This window comes from Lichtheimia ornata (assembly GCF_029851405.1).
Source record: "Lichtheimia ornata isolate CBS 291.66 chromosome Unknown scaffold00121, whole genome shotgun sequence".
NCBI classification, from domain to species: Eukaryota; Fungi; Mucoromycota; class Mucoromycetes; order Mucorales; family Lichtheimiaceae; genus Lichtheimia; species Lichtheimia ornata.
This window is the reverse complement of record NW_026695441.1, coordinates 21628-37739: the sequence shown is the minus strand read 5'-3', so window position 1 is coordinate 37739 and position 16112 is coordinate 21628. Positions and strand designations below refer to the sequence as shown.

Sequence of the window (16112 nt, the reverse complement as noted above, 5' to 3'; positions counted from 1 at the left end):
AGATGTCAATAGACTTGAAAAGGGTTGGGTGTTTGGCTACACACAATGACATGACTGCGCCATATTATATGGGCTATAACCAACGACGCAGCAATCTCCCCAAAAGTCAAGTAGCGGCACACATCACTCTCTCGCTTTTTCTTTTCCGATCCTTCTTGATTAGGTATGTAAATAACTCACACATAAAAGGGAATGAAATGCTAGGTCATCACGCGCGCTGCTTTTAATGGCAAAACCACCTTGGGGTTTGCTTTGTGTTTACTGTTACAGAATGGAATCCACACTCTTTTCCGGTGCACGGGCCTGCGGACCTTTTAAGCTGTCCCGTGTCATCACTCGAGTACAAGAAAAAAGAGAAAGACTTTAGGTTATGTATCACGGTTACACGAGGTAAGCCATTTTTATCTGTACAGTGCTAGCAGGAAAAAACAAAGAGTATGGTACAATGAGTGTGTCAAGCAATAGACAAAAAAAGACGAGGGGGAGAAAAAGAATCTACACTACGGGGAGAGAAGAAAACTTATGTATAAAGGAATTGGGTGGTGGTGGTGGTGGAGTAGCATCATATTATAGCCATAGAGAAGATGTTGCATGGTACAAACAAAACAAAACATAAGGGCATCATGTATGCCAAAAACAGAAAGGCAAAGAAAAAAAGCAAACATACATAAGGTGCGTTGGAGATGTGAAAGAAAGAATTCGTGTACGCGAAAAAACGAGAGCTTGAGCGAGTAAGAGCGAGGTGGTGACCGAGAAAGAAGTAAAAGAGAGAAAGCTTAAAAGGTGTAAAACTTGCCAGTGCGATAAACAACGCCATCGCCACGAACAAGAAGGATGGGCAACTTGCGAGAACCATTTTCTTCATCCACCGTGATAACAGGGCTTCGAACAAGTTCACTGAGATCGGGTATGGAGCAAGAGATGGATTCACGAGAGCGATAATCAGTGCGAGGACATTTTACATCGCCAAACCATACAGCCAAATCACGAGTGAGGTTCTCGCCACTAATGGAAAGTGAATCGCCGCCAGCGGCTGAAGATTGTGGGATATGAGAAATCACAGGGAAAGGTGTAATAGGCGATGCTGCTGCAGCTGCTGCTGATGGTGGTATGCTTGTGCTTGTGAAGGGTGAATTGAAAGTGGCATCACTGGTAGCAGTATCAAGCATAGGAGGGGGTGTCCAAAAAGTGTAGGTTGCACAATCGGTGCCAACGATGGTCCATACAGCAGCATCAGAAACATCTTCGGTCCAACAAGCACCATCCGAAAGATTGCTGTTGCTATCGGTACTACCACGACGATCAAGTAATGCGCTTGTTGATCCACGTCTATGGTGCAAAGCAGGCACATCATTGAGAGAGTTGACACGACGACGATGTTGAGACATGTTTTGCAACTTGGCAGGCAATGACATGGGCTTGACCACATCGCATGATACACGCCGTTTACGCACCACTTTGCCGCCACGATCACTTTCTCTGGCCACCATAAAGTCACCATTGTTACCCATCATTTGGCCCATCATCCAATCCTTGGCTGCTGCAGGATTTCGTTGTGACACAAACATGCGTTGGGTAGTTGTCTTGTGCATACCAACCACATCATTGAGACATGCAAGATAGGTGATAGGTTGACACGATTGAGGTAGAGTCCACTCGTTAGCCATAGCGGAAGGATCCATAGTGTGTGGATGGAAACCAGCCTTGTTGCTGTGAGCAATGGATGGATCTTGTACAATTTGGAAAGCAATCTTGTGGAGTTGGGATACAGGATCACCCAAAGCTTCGTCACCACATTCACCTCCCGTAGTACCAGAAAGATCATCAAGATGGTTGCCACCAAGGACCATTGAACCCTTGTCAACTTTACGAATCACCATAACAGGGCTAACAAGACCAGTGGAAACGCATTGCAAAACGACCGCTTGGTTGTAATGAATAGCAAGTGGGTGTTGTGCAGGGTCCGTTTGCAAAGCAATAGCAGGTGGTGGTGGATAATTGGGATTGTTTGGATGATGCTTGCGAGAGGTAGTTGCCGTCATATCAGGTGCACGAGATGTATCCACAATCCAAATCACAAATGGATCCCAAGACCCAGTACGTGCCACAAAGCATGTTCCATTGCCTGGTGTTGCGCCTTTGCCACCTTGTTGTTGTTCACTAGTAGACACGCCCAAGTACTTGGTCGACACCGTTTGTGAACGAATGCGATTGAATAATGAAATTGTGGTGCCATGATGAATACACACTAGTAGTAAAAATGTCAGCATGTTGTCTTTTTTTTCCTTATCCTACCAGGGGGGGGCGCCGCCCAGCAGGTACTACTTACATTCCATATTCTTCACGCTTTGTCTTTTCTTGCTAGGTTTGCTAATGACCTTGATGCCTTTGGAAGCAAGGGTGCCAAGCTGCAAACCATTGCCAAGTTGCATCTTGACGAGGACTTCGACACGCTTACGCTTTTCGTCAGCATCGTTAATGTGCAGATGTTTTGATACACATTTTCCCGACAAGGTTGTGTCACTCGACATGGCTGCATTGCTTGCTGCTGATGCTGCTGATGAAGCATCCAAAATAGAGCCGTTGGGAGCATGCCATTCCACCACACCCGATTGGCTTGTTGTCTCGCCTGAAATATGTACAGTCAACTTTGGTGGGCTCAACGTTGTGCTTGTAGCAGCAGCATTGCTATGGTGATGCAAAAAGCTGTTGTCCTTGTCATTGCCAACGGTTGAAGGGTCACTTGTCCACCATGATGCACCCGATAACACCGTAGTAGGAGGAGGGCACAAGAATCTGTTGGTTTGTTGTTGTCGTGCATGAGTCACGCATATTCCTCAATACATGTAATGGGTTTTTTACTCTTACCTTTTTTCAGTGCCATAGCTCTTTTGAGCAACTTTGCTGGTCAAAATCATCACCGTACGTTCACCCGAGCCTGCTGGATTGCTGCTCATCAAGTATTGTTGAATGTGGGGCTTGAGTACAGAGGCTGTGTTGGCACCTTGCAACATGCGTGCAGTCACTAAGCTGCTCTTGGATGCACGAAAACGTTGTTGCTGCTCAGCAGTCCAAGTTGCCATGGAAGCCACATTTTGACGATCAATGGCCATTTCCTCGTCCTCCTCTGGAATCGTAGCATGTTGAAGTTGTGGCTGCTTGAATCCATTGTCATATCCATTACCATAGCCAGGTTGCATAGGGGTGATAGGAGGTGATGGGGATGATGATGACATGGTCGATGTGTTGGAAGGTGAACCAGGTGGTGATGATCGCATACAGCTACTGCGTTGTGATTGCTTTTGGTGGTAAACAGGCTCTTGATGATGATGATGATGTTGTTGTTGTTGCTGATGATTCATCATCCAAGGTGTAACACCAGCATGCATATCGCTATTGGAAATGGCTGATGGTGCAATGGTAGCTTCCGTAGCTGCGTGCGTGGTGACGGCATGGTGCTGTAACAAAAAGTCATGATGATTGGATGATGCAGGTGCTGATGAGGAAATTGGCATCATTGGCTGCTGTTGTTGATCTGGAGTGGACGTGAACGGCATTGGTGGTGTAAATGATGCATTTGGATCACCCGATAACAAAAACGAGGTATTCTTATCTTCATCCGAATACAACGCCTCAAGAAAACCAGGTGAGAAAAATGCTGGTGTGCTTGGTGACGCTACACCTGTTGACTCATGCTGCATTGGAAGCGATGTCTCAAGACGCAAAGATGCTGTTCGCTTGTGTGTAGCTTGTTGTGGCATGACAGGATCCGAAACACCTGAAGTTGTCACTGTATCGGTGCTTGTACCACTTGATGTTGATGGTGAGCAAGATGATGGCATAGCCAACAAACGTTGCATCTCATTGTCAAAATGCTGCATGTCAAAAGTATTGCGTGTTGCGTCAAAAGAATGGAAGTCAAGTTCACCAACAGCAACTGAGTGACGACGAGAAGCGGAACCAGAGGTTGGCAAGTGAGTGGTTGTGGTGTCAAAATTATAAAAGTCAAATGAGTGGTCAAATTGATTTGCACCATGTGCTGCAAACATGGCATCCAAGTTGTTCAAATCCAAAGCTTGTGCTGATGATGTTGCTGTTGCAAATGATGTTGTATCCACCGCCATAGCGTCACCATGTTGATGTTGCATTCCAAGTGTAGTCGCTGGTGAGCTTGGTGATGAGCATACATAGTCTGACCACAGCGATGATGTTTTAGAAGTCGCATCCGAGGCATAGTCCTGCTTCCTCTTTCGCGACATAGGCTTCTCAGCATTGAATGTCGATGTTTCAACGGAAGCGGCCATGAATGTTTTGTATTTGTTAAACAAGGAGAATCGCCAGCGATGTGGAGAAAAGAGTAACAAGAAGAGAAAAAGCGGGGAAAACAGCATCCACGCAAAGGCCTTTTTAAACAAGGTGAGTTACACAAGCGTTGCCACTAGCGGTGGAAGGTTTGGGATACCGCCGGTACAAATGATTGAGCGACCCCACATTGTCGTTAACCAATCACAGCATCACCCACCTAGTTGTATAGTACTTTTTGCTGCTGGATGGCAACCGGTTCTTCTTGTCCCTTTACTCCTCCCCCCACCTTTTCTTTCCAAATGAGACACACATGATCCAAACGAGTAAAACATGCATTGCAGCATCTCACTTTGAATACTTTTTCTCCTTTATACCATCACCTGCGCCAAAAATTAGGCGGGCACAACTTGTGATAATGGGCCAACCTTATTGCAATGCAACGAGCTCACATGACGCACCCCCCCTTCTCAGCTGACGGGCTCAATCGCAAGGACAAGCCGAGTGGTAGCACAGCCTCAACAGCGATGCATTTGGAAAGGAAATGTGAAACAGCAACTCGATGGTAGCACAAATCATCTTTTGCAAAGCGAACTCTTTTTGCTATCGAGCCTATCGCCGCTTGGTTGCTGCTAGTGGATCGACATTGGTGATGATATGCTAGATACGTTCCTCGCTTTCTTGTTTATCCGATAAAGCGCCCATTTTGTGTGTGTATCCTTTGGTCAGATGTCGCAACTTGACACTCCCCCATCCTTCCTATCCGTAGAACAAACATGTCACATGCTACTATCTTTAGCTTCTTCTCTCCTTGTTCATTTTCTTCTCTCTCCTTCATGTTGATGCAATAATACCCATTCATACTTGCCCAAACCACTGTATGAAACCGATAAATGGCGCCGCTTTAACCAATGGTCCATAGCTGCTACCTTTAATGGACACTAGATTGTGTATGAGCGCACCAACGTAAGCGTCATGTCGTCATTGTACCCATATCCGGTCCTCATAACCGCGCCCTTTTTTGTTGACATGCACCATTGACATCTACATGTATCATCCTGCTATGTATGCATACGTTTATAAGAGTATATCCACAATAGATGTGGTAGGGGATAAAACAACAAGTAGATGTGGGTGTTCATTCGTTTGTTCAGCCATCGTTATATTTGTGCATGAAAACAACAGAGCATGCCACACACAAAAAAAAGTGTTTCAATTGCTGCAAACATAAAATGCTTTATCTCTCATTCGGCACGATCACATCAACAACGCCTACGTTGCTTTGAACAGGCTTTCTTTTGGTTTGCACATGTATACCACCACACCACATCATGCTGAGTAACATCTTGTCCCTCCCTACATCTCCCCCTTATTCTCCTTTTGTGTCACCCAACGACGTTTTTCTGTTCCAAGTTCCATCATGGAAAGTGTGTAAATCAATCACTCTACATTGTGATGGATGAGAATGATGCGGTGAATGAAAGATGGTGTTTAAGTAAGACCATAACGATGTTACAAGGAAAATGTTTGTTGGGGACAAGGGGTGTGTGTGCAAGTATACGCACACGCAAACTCTATGTGTATGTGGTGTGGTGTGGATGAGCCATCATCAATAATAATAATACCTCTTTACGTCATTTCACCTTGCATTCTTTTACGCTTTGCATATTGGCGGGTCAGGTACCCCCGGCCGCAACTCGCACATGCCCATACATATTGCTTCCATGTGGCGTGTACGTACGTACACGTGCGTGAATGTATCATAAAGGGGGTTGAATAAATGGGTGCGGGCAAACAAAAACGAAGACCCTGTTCGTTAGGATTAATAACGGAGGGTATTATGCTTCGACTTTCAAGGGGGGGATTATAGTCCATATGCAGATAGCCCGCGTAAAACTGGCTTGATGTGCATCAGCATATGTGCGATTCCCGCCCAAATATTACAACGATGATATGCACAAACTAAAATGGTGATCTCCATCATTCTATCTCAAGAAGGACCCACAACACTCCAAATGACGAACGAGGCATTGGGATTTACTGATCGTAGCACATTGACTCATCAATGGCAAATAAAGACCATGCTACACGAGAGGCGTGTGTGGTATATCCATATAACAGGGCATTGTAGATCTAATACTTGAATCGAGCTAAACTGCGATAGGCAAGTGAGCCTTAATTCAAGTTGCCGTTAAAAGTATGCAAGTCAATCATAACCTATCAACGCCATTATTTTTATTCTTGTGTGGGGGAGAATGGATCTATCGGACCATAGCAATTGCTCTTTTGTAAATTAGACACTATATACAAAACGGGAATAAAAGATGTGGGGGGAGGGGGGCAAAAGCTGTATTTTGGCGCACGGCGCGCAGTTAAGGGGGAGACGGCGGGGGAAGATAAGAAGAAAAAGACACTTGAGGATCTGAGACAAAAGGGCGGCCTTGGCAGAGACATCCTTTTCACTCCCTCACCCAGCCATTACCACCGACTGCAACTAAAACAAACCCCTGTGATGAGTGATGGCACATGCACATGTTTCTGTATATACGTACCAAGGTAATAATGGTATTGATGGAATGATTGATACGATCATCGCCAAGCATAAAGGAATATCGAATTCGACGTCTTGGATCCAGGATAAAAGCGGCCCGTTTTGCTGATCCATTTGCTGCATCCAACACATTAAAGTAACGAGAAACGGATCTTGTTATGTCTGATACTGCATTGGGGGATATCAAAAGGGAAATTCAATCATCATGCGGTCTCATATGGATGCACCAATCACCTCCTTTCCATTCCTTTCATACTTACAAAGTGGATAGCCCACATTACAGGTGTCTTGCATGCTCTCTATCGGTGCCGTCGACATTGCCAGGGGGAGTGTTTGCAAGGCTTCAAGACGATCAAGATGGTTGCTGTGATACACGTTAGGTTAGCTTTTGGCGTGTGGTTCGTGTAATGTTCTCTTCTCTTCCTTGTTACCTGATTAAATCCAGATCCATTTGCACACGCGGATCAATCCTATTTAGTGGGATGGTCAAATCAACAAGCTTGGTCATATAAATAACGCTGATGCAACATACGTACAGATTGCTACCAATAAAGAAGAGTACAAGAGCTTTGTGGTTTGTAGCGTATGACGATAATTGGAATCGATTGATCTCTCCACCCTTCACCACAGCGGAACAATTGAAATCTGGTGCGACCATAGCCGTATTGTCCCTGATCAGCAGTGGATTCCACCCAATGTCACCAATGGGCTCAATGGCAGTGTCATGTCGTGTTCGTTTGCTGACAGGATCCTCAAAGATCTCATTGTGTTTGGACATTGGCAACAAATAGAAAGAGAAGAGCAGGCCACCTGTTTCCGTGACTTGCCGCGTGTGTGCATAGGCGCCTTCTTGATGAGGTCAAAAAGTAGGAGTACATAGTAGAAGTGCATGATTGAAAGATGTCGCTCTTTGTTTGTAATAAATCCATTTCACTCTATCACGCTTGCTATGCGTATGTGGATACGGGGTGTTATTGTGGGGGTGATGGGGGGGGGGTTGAAATACCATACCAACGACAACATGATCAACGCGGCAATGGTGGTGATGGTGTGTGGGTGCCCTGGAAACCAAGGTGCCACAATGTGGGGAAGTCAAAAAAAGTGAATGATATTGGTCATGTCGTGCGCACTCATTTTGCGTAACTTTGATATGCGAGTCAAAAAGTGAACATGGTGCATTGGCCGCGGTTACTTGCCATTATCGGCACAAGTCATCAGCCCCATCCACATTTTGGCTCTATGGTGGGCGTCAAAACAACTACGCTTGTTTTGTTTGTGCAAGCCATAAGACCAGCCTATCCTGCATCTATCGCCATTGACTCGGGATAATGTACACATCTTAAGAGAACAACGTATCACCTTGATTTACAAGCAATTATGCAATCATGACTTGCAACGTATTCCGGGCACGTTGTGTTTCACCTACGTGCTTGAACGTTGAAGCTTTAAAACGAAACCAGGGATATACATAGCCAGTAATAGATATTTCATCCTGATCGCCATGGGATTATTCATCGTAGCGTATACTTTGGACATCACAGCATGCTTATGTGATCCACGTCACTACGCCCAAAGCTTGTCGCAGCATCATCATGTGAGTTAGACAGGGTTTGCTTGCGTGTACAGTGAGCGTATTACAATGTGCCACCCTTCTGCAATAAAGCCTCTTATGTTTTTGTGTGCCAAAGGAGGCGTCTACAGTGATGTCATTGGATGTGGAATGTCTCTGCACGGTAGTAGGAGAAGTCTTCAGACCGATCTACGGTACCTGATCCCTCCTTGTGTTACTTTGGTCGTCATAAGACGAGCATCGATTTCTTTGTTATCATTCAAGGAGGCATGACAAAGCATCCTCGTTATCCGCACAATGATCAAAATTCTGTATACCATATCCATCTCCATGTTGATCAATGCTCCATCCATCAACTTGCCATTTTCGAAGGTTGGCCGGATGAGCCCAATGTCATTGGTGTATACTACCTGCATGAATACATCATGCAGCAAATCCCACACGCTTCCTTTTGCGTAAAGTCACGGCTATCAAGAAGGATAGCTCTTGCTTGGCAACATGTTTAATCCACTTTTTTCAGCCACATTGCTTTGGCACTCGGCGCTAAACCATCTACAAGTCAATCAACCGAAAGGAGTTGAAAGACGCATAATACAACATCCCCGGGTCAGGCCCTTTCTCATTATGCGGATCACCATCTGCCAAATTTAGAAAAGTGTCCATAGCTGGACATTTCATTGTGTATGTACGTAATAGCTGCTGCTTCATTCATAAGCCTACATAGCACGCTCCTTAATCAAAAGGTGTACCATGCCTTCGTTTAGTAGAAAGCTGATTCATTATAAGCTATACAGTATTACAGACGTCATTATCCTACATACAATGATGCAAAAGTTGGGCTTGTGGATTGATTTCTAAAAAGCGCAAATTTATTATGATGGGGTTCTTTATTATTGGTCGTCTGCAAAGGTAACAAGGCTTTGGTTTTCTTCTACAAGATCACCGACATTATAAAGAACCTCGCTAATAGTACCAGTAGCAGGTGCCTTGATGACGTGCTCCATCTTCATTGCTTCCAAGACAATCAAAGTTTGGCCCTTTTCAATGGTTTGACCAGGTGTTACCAGTACCTGAGAAATCTTGCATGGCATGGGGGTCTTGACAGATCCTGCACTATCAGCACCCTTTGCACTGGCAACAATGTATGCAGGAGTAGCCAAATGAGCTTCGGTGCGACCGTGATCATCGAAAACGGTAAGCTGATCACCACGAAGGACAACGTTGCTCTTTGTCTTTTTGCCATCAATGCTGGAAACCAATTGGCCCTCCTCATCCCAATGGCTCTCTACGTCTGTAAACGACTTGATAGTCTCCTTGGTTGCATCATTCACCACTTGGATGTCGACCAAGCCAGCTTGTTTGCTAGGGGTAATTGTGATGCTGTATGGGTTCTCCTTGTCAACATTGAAAGTGAACTTTTGGCTATCCTTGGTGTTGACACGGAATGCTTGACGCAAGGATGTCCAAGGGCTGTGGGGATCTAGTGTTTCTTTTGGTAAACAAGATGCCGCATGGCTATTCTTATGTAGATAAAACATACCATTGGTATTGATTTGAACATCGGCAAGCTCCTTCAATCGAATGGCATTAGCTGCAACAGCGAGTGTCTCGGCATTGGGAGCACTGGGTGGTGGTAATAAATCCTTTTCAAATTGCTATACACGATACGATACGATCATTTAAGTCTTTGTGGATGATCCTCTATGTGCCTATTTTTACGTACCTGAATGAATCCAGTTTCCACTTCACCCTTGATAAACTCTGGATGGGAGGCTACACGCTTGATAAATTCAATGTTGGTGTGAGGGCCAACCACCTATGGATCATATACATAACAAAGTCAGCCATCCTTTTCATGCAACCCATGTTTAGTGAAATCTACCTGGTATTGCTCAAGGGCACGTCGGAAGCGTCTCAATGCGTCGTTACGATCTTGGCCATGAACAACAAGCTTGGCAATCATGGGATCATAGTGAACGGTAATTTGATCGCCTTGGATGAAACCAGTTTCAAGACGCACATCAGGTGATGCACCTGGGGTCTTTACGCTAAACAAGTTGCCTGTATCGGGCAAAAAGTGGCTATGTATTGCCCATAAGTAAATCAATAACGTACAATCCGATTCATTATCGATACTCACTTTGATGGGTTCTCAGCATAGATACGTGCTTCAAATGCATGTCCATGAAGCTTGAGTTGATCTTGGGTCATTGGCAAGGGATTACCAGCAGCGACCTATCATCATACACAAGGCCATTAGGTTCATGCTTTTTCCTCCCTGATGATATTTTTCATCCTTTTACTTACCTCAAGTTGCCATCGCACCAAATCGGTTTGGGTTACCATTTCAGTCACAGGATGTTCGACCTATATCCCAATTATGATAAGCATGGTGTTTTTTCTTTCAACCATCCATTTCCTTTGACATTACCTGCAAACGAGTGTTCATCTCCATAAAGTAAAATTGCTTATCGACATTATCCATAATAAACTCAACGGTACCAGCGTTTTCATATCCAACGGCGCGAGCAGCTGCTACAGCCTTTTCACCAAGCAAGTTTCGGATCTCAGATGTTAATCCAGGACCAGGAGCTTCCTCAACCACCTTTTGGTGACGTCGTTGCACAGAGCAATCACGCTCAAAGAGGTGAACACAATTGTCATGCTTGTCGGCAAATACTTGCACCTCAACATGGCGTGGTCGTTCAAGGTACTTCTCCACCAAGACCTTGTCGTCACCAAACGACTTGATGGATTCACGTTTGGATGATTCAAGCATTTCCTCAAATTCGGATGGAGACCATACGATACGCATACCCTTACCACCACCACCTTTGACAGCCTTAATCAATACAGGATAGCCAATTTTGGCTGCTTGCTCCTTAAGAAAGCCAACTTCTTGGTTTTCACCATGGTAACCAGGTACAACAGGGACGCCGGCGTCCTCCATGATATACTTGGATTCACTATAGATGTTGCCAAGTAAGCTCCCTTTTTCCCTTATCCACGTTAACAAGTGGATGATGTTACCTTTTTGATCCCATGGATCGCATAGCATCACCCGATGGACCAATAAATTCAAGCTTCTCGTCCTTGACACGATCAGCAAATTCAGCGTTCTCTGACAAGAAGCCGTAACCAGGATGAATGGCCTAATGAGGATGCCCCAATGTCAGCCCCCTTTTTTTCCATAGCATGCCTCTTTTCTCGTCGTACTTTACCTGTGCTCCTGTCATGCGTGCAACCTTCAAAATCTTATCGATGCTCAAATAGCTTTCAGCCGATGGAGGAGGGCCAATCAAAAAGGCTTCATCCGCCTAATAAAAACCCATGTGTGAATTGGATGATGAAGATGATGACGCTTATTTTGCTTACATACCATCTTTACGTGTTGTGCATTCATATCAGCTTCACTGTAAACAGCAACCGTCTTGATACCAAGATCCTTTGCAGTGCGCATCACGCGGCATGCAATTTCACCACTATCATAGTAATACGAGGAAGGTGAGATGTGCCATTACTCATCATTGCATGCATGTTGATATGCTTACCGATTAGCAATAAGGATCTTTTCGAACAATGGATTACGTGCTATGTATCAACGAGTACGTTAACGGACCATGTTGACGATGGCTATTGTTATCTTACTTGAGTAAAGCCTAAGGGGCATAGCACGAGCAGCCAGCGTATGCGTGGTGGAGGTTATGGTACAGACGCGTGCACGAAACATTGCAAACGATTTGTGTGGGTGAGGAGTGTGGTAGGATAGAAGAAAAAGAAAAAGAGGTGGGTGGGTAATGGGTAATCTTGTCCTTTCAATTTCACGAGTGCGGGGAAGTCGGACAGCCAAAAGCGTGGGAGCGTGGGAGAGCTTGCAGCCAACCACCTCGGACGATCCAATCCATCAACTTTTCCCTATCGATGTCGCCGCTGTTTTCTTTTCGTTCTCGTGTCTCACCATGTACTTATGCCCATTGTAGCAAAGATTGATACATGCTCTTCAATGCTCATTTTCATCTTTTCATCTTTCCATTACAATAGTCATCGAATAGCTGCATGATGGAAATAGAGCAATAGCGCATTGTGACAGCTTTCATGGTTATCATTCGGCAATGTGATAAATGATGTAGCAGATAACAACATGCGTGCGTGTAATAGATGCTATCCAAGGTGAAGAGAAATGTCATTTCATGGATCATGGCAACTGTAGTCAAGTAGTAACCATGGAGATGAAATCAAGCTTGCATACCTTGAAATGAATCCATGCATCATCACCACATGTCATTACATAAGCTTGATAACAGAATGAAAATGGCACATGTGGTGGGTGTGTTGGGTGAAGTGATTGCTCCAAAGGGCGGTGCCTGATCCGTGTGAAAATGCAGCGAGTGCGGTGCTACAAGCTGCATGAGAGCGAGTGGCGTCTACGCAAAGCCACCAAGAGCAAAAGATTTTTCTTGAGCGCGTTGCTGAGGAAACCTTTGTTCCTCCTCTTTCACTTTTCATCCATTTCTCTCTTCATCCATCCATCTTAATCATGGTAAGTAAAGGATCTTGTTCTTGATTTTTCTTTTTGATGCATTTGCATCCGATGGCACTTGTTGCCTTATCCACCTCTCGCTCTTTGCGCACTTGACTTGATTCAAGGAATGCCGAGTGATGTGTGTATCTTCTCTCTCTCTCCATATGCTACATATGGGCTGAGTCGTGTGTTGTTCTTTTCCTTTAAGGATTTGAATAGCCTCGACTGTTAGAGTGTTGTTTAATCAGAGTTGTGAATTTGAAAGAATTTGAATCTGATCAAACTTTTTATACACTCAATGACAGCCTCCCGCAAAAAAGTCCACTGGCAAGAAGGTTGCTCCTGCTCCTTACCCCATCAAGAAGACCTCTCAAAAGACTGGCAAAGGCAACCCTCTCCTTGAGAGCACTCCTCGTAACCATGGTATCGGTCAACACATCCAGCCCAAGCGTGATGTCTCTCGCTTCGTCAAGTGGCCCGCTTACATTCGTCTTCAACGCCAAAAGCGTATCCTTTGGACTCGTCTCAAGGTTCCTCCTGCCATCAATCAATTCACTCACACCTTGGATGCCAACACCTCTGCTCAGCTTTTGAAGCTTGCTGAAAAGTACCGTCCCGAGTCTAAGGCTGAGAAGCGTTCCCGTCTTCGTGCTTTGGCTGAGGCTAAGGCTAACAAGAAGGAGGCTCCCAAGACCGATAAGCCCATTGTTGTCAAGTATGGTTTGAACCATGTCACTTCCTTGATTGAAAACAAAAAGGTCCAACTCGTTGCCATTGCTTCGGATGTCGACCCTGTTGAATTGGTCCTTTGGTTGCCTGCTCTTTGCCGCAAGATGGGTGTCCCTTACTGCATCGTCCGCAACAAGTCTCGTCTTGGCCAAGTTGTCCACAAGAAGACTGCCACTGTTCTTGCCTTCACTGAAGTTAAGGATGCCGATAAGGCTGAACTTGCTTCCCTTGTCTCCGCTGTCAAGGCTAACTACAATGACAAGTGGGAAGAACACCGCAAGCAATGGGGTGGTGGTATCAACGGCGTCAAGTCCCAAGCCAAGATGGCTAAGCGTGCTGCCGCTGCTGCTAAGGAACTTGCTGCTCGTCAGTAAATGTTCCCTATATCCATGGAGAGAGAGAGAGAAGAAGAAGAATGTATCTTGTTTGCTCGTGTTGCAAATAAAGTGAAAAAGTGTCATCCTTGCTTTTGTATATAGTTATTCATTTTGCATCCCAATAAACATTTCGTAATCCACTTGACGCTGTTACGTTGCCATTTTTTTTCTCATTGTATGATGCATGTTCTTATATTATTGAAGTTGTGAGGATTGTGCTCTATATACACGAGTGCGTTGGATGGGTTGAGTAAAGTAAAGGTGGGTAGCAATGGAATGTGGAGGGGGTATTAAGCTTGATTTTCTTGATCCTTATTGGGGTTGCTATCTTTGGAACCAGCACTCCAACAACCTGGACAATTGTGAAGAACCTCATGGATAAAGATATCGCAATCGGGGCAAAACTCGTGTTTGCATTTAGGACATGCGTATGCGCTTGTTCCTGCAGCAGCCGTTCCAGCATCTTTATCAAATGCCACGAGACATGAAAAACAATGCGTATGGTGTAATGCGCTATGTATATCAAAATGTGAGTCGATTGTTGTTGATTCCCTCATTAATCCAATTACCTTAAACGGACTTCGTCAAAGTTATCCACGGGAAACAAATGATGGTACGATCGAGCAAGATGTGGGGAGGAAACCAAAGTCATACCACAAATGTCACAGTCGCTTGGGAGATCGCATACTTTGGATCCACATCGTGGACATATATAGCCAACGGTCGTTAAACGTGAATGACTACACATTGTAGTTAGATATCCCATCCCATTACACATATTCATCCATCTTTGATCCAACAGCAGCATTCACTTACCATACGCAAAATGTGGCCTGACTCTCAGTGTGTCTCCTTGGAAATCCCATTTGGACCAAGTTGGATGCACTTCTATTGGGAGCTGTAGCTGGTGGAGGGATGGCTTCGAATAATAGATCCTTGTAATGCGCCTCATTCAATACCACACCATAGCTGCCTAAAGTAGTACACAATGAGCCATCCATCCAATGTAGCTTTCTTTTCCCACCCGTACATACCTTTGGTCATTTTACTCAATACACGGCATATTTGCACCTCTGCTGCTAAACCGACAATGTTGACTCGTACATTCTCCTTTTGTAACAAGCTGACGGTGTCGTGGATATTCGATGGATCACATGTCGTCAATGCTCCAAAGATGAGCAAGATCTCCTTGGAACCATGGCTTGGAACGCTCACCATACTCGATCGTGCCAGCTGCAATGCATTTTGTAATGATGGTTCACCACTCGTTTCAATGTTTTTGCGTGTATCAAGAGCTCGTGTGTGATCATTGGGGTTGCCGCTAAGCTCGGTTAACTTTTCTGCAATGCCATCGCGTGTAATGATGATGCCAAGTTGCGATATTGGGTTCTGATCGAAATATTCAATGACGAATTGCTTGGCGTAAGTTACTGTAAGTTCAACTCGACTCGGTCGCAAGTCTTTCTCGTTCATGGCTTCCGAGAGGTCAATGACGAGGAACATGTGTCGAATAATACCACGCTGAATGACGGCAGTATCCTTAAGAAGCCTATCCAAAGTATCAACACCATCGTCTTTGTGTTTCCAATCACGGTCTCCATACCTTCTCCGTTTCCGTTGCTGTTGTAATTGGGCGACTACGCTACTAAGACGACCCTCTTCATCCTCTTGAAGCACATCCCAGCTGCGCTTGTATTCTTCTTCCCAAGAGTAACCGCCCTTGCCAGCATCCTCATCTTGATTGCCGTCAAATGTGTCGTCAATGTCAATGTATTCGTCGTCGAGAGGTCGTCGTGTGCCCATGAGGAATAAATGTACAAAGTAGAGGATCGATCGATGACAATAAAGCAGTGGGTTGCCGCGTTGCAGGTACTCAAGCCTTACATATCCCTGTGTGACGGTCCCCAATACCCAGCTCCATTGATAGATTTGGACACCCAGCGTAGTACCCAATTCTTAAACCATGCATGCATAGAGTAGATTACATATGATAAGAGTCAATAAAGGAAGTTCATTGCCTGTCATTGATGATGATATCTACATGGGGAAAGCTCGAGAAAA

The 16112-nt window shown here is 44.9% G+C and overlaps 5 protein-coding genes across 5 annotated transcripts; 1 reads left to right on the top strand and 4 right to left on the bottom strand.

Moving 5' to 3' along the window:
* Window positions 1–776: 776 nt before the first annotated feature.
* O0I10_012333 (uncharacterized protein) lies at window positions 777–4304 on the bottom strand (the record flags this gene model as incomplete). The annotated part of the gene is made up of 3 exons (XM_058492266.1): window positions 777–2248; window positions 2330–2796; window positions 2869–4304. The coding sequence occupies 3 exons, from the start codon at window positions 4302–4304 to the stop codon at window positions 777–779; spliced, it is 3375 nt and encodes a 1124-aa protein (XP_058336973.1).
* Window positions 4305–6769: 2465 nt separating this feature from the next.
* O0I10_012332 (uncharacterized protein) lies at window positions 6770–7631 on the bottom strand (the record flags this gene model as incomplete). The annotated part of the gene is made up of 5 exons (XM_058492265.1): window positions 6770–6796; window positions 6855–7021; window positions 7114–7217; window positions 7285–7323; window positions 7390–7631. 5 exons carry the CDS (start codon window positions 7629–7631, stop codon window positions 6770–6772), a joined length of 579 nt encoding a protein of 192 aa, XP_058336972.1.
* A 1682-nt stretch (window positions 7632–9313) lies between these two features.
* Window positions 9314–12153, bottom strand: O0I10_012331 (acetyl-CoA carboxylase, biotin carboxylase subunit; the record flags this gene model as incomplete). The annotated part of the gene is made up of 12 exons (XM_058492264.1): window positions 9314–9903; window positions 9964–10078; window positions 10147–10239; window positions 10306–10504; window positions 10564–10658; window positions 10731–10790; window positions 10855–11389; window positions 11454–11575; window positions 11645–11740; window positions 11803–11905; window positions 11975–12014; window positions 12072–12153. The coding sequence occupies 12 exons, from the start codon at window positions 12151–12153 to the stop codon at window positions 9314–9316; spliced, it is 2130 nt and encodes a 709-aa protein (XP_058336971.1).
* An 807-nt stretch (window positions 12154–12960) lies between these two features.
* O0I10_012330 (uncharacterized protein) lies at window positions 12961–14048 on the top strand (the record flags this gene model as incomplete). The annotated part of the gene is made up of 2 exons (XM_058492263.1): window positions 12961–12963; window positions 13251–14048. The coding sequence occupies 2 exons, from the start codon at window positions 12961–12963 to the stop codon at window positions 14046–14048; spliced, it is 801 nt and encodes a 266-aa protein (XP_058336970.1).
* Window positions 14049–14341: 293 nt separating this feature from the next.
* On the bottom strand, window positions 14342–15854 carry O0I10_012329 (uncharacterized protein; the record flags this gene model as incomplete). The annotated part of the gene is made up of 5 exons (XM_058492262.1): window positions 14342–14564; window positions 14621–14791; window positions 14868–15024; window positions 15086–15600; window positions 15655–15854. 5 exons carry the CDS (start codon window positions 15852–15854, stop codon window positions 14342–14344), a joined length of 1266 nt encoding a protein of 421 aa, XP_058336969.1.
* Between the last annotated feature and the right edge of the window lie 258 nt (window positions 15855–16112).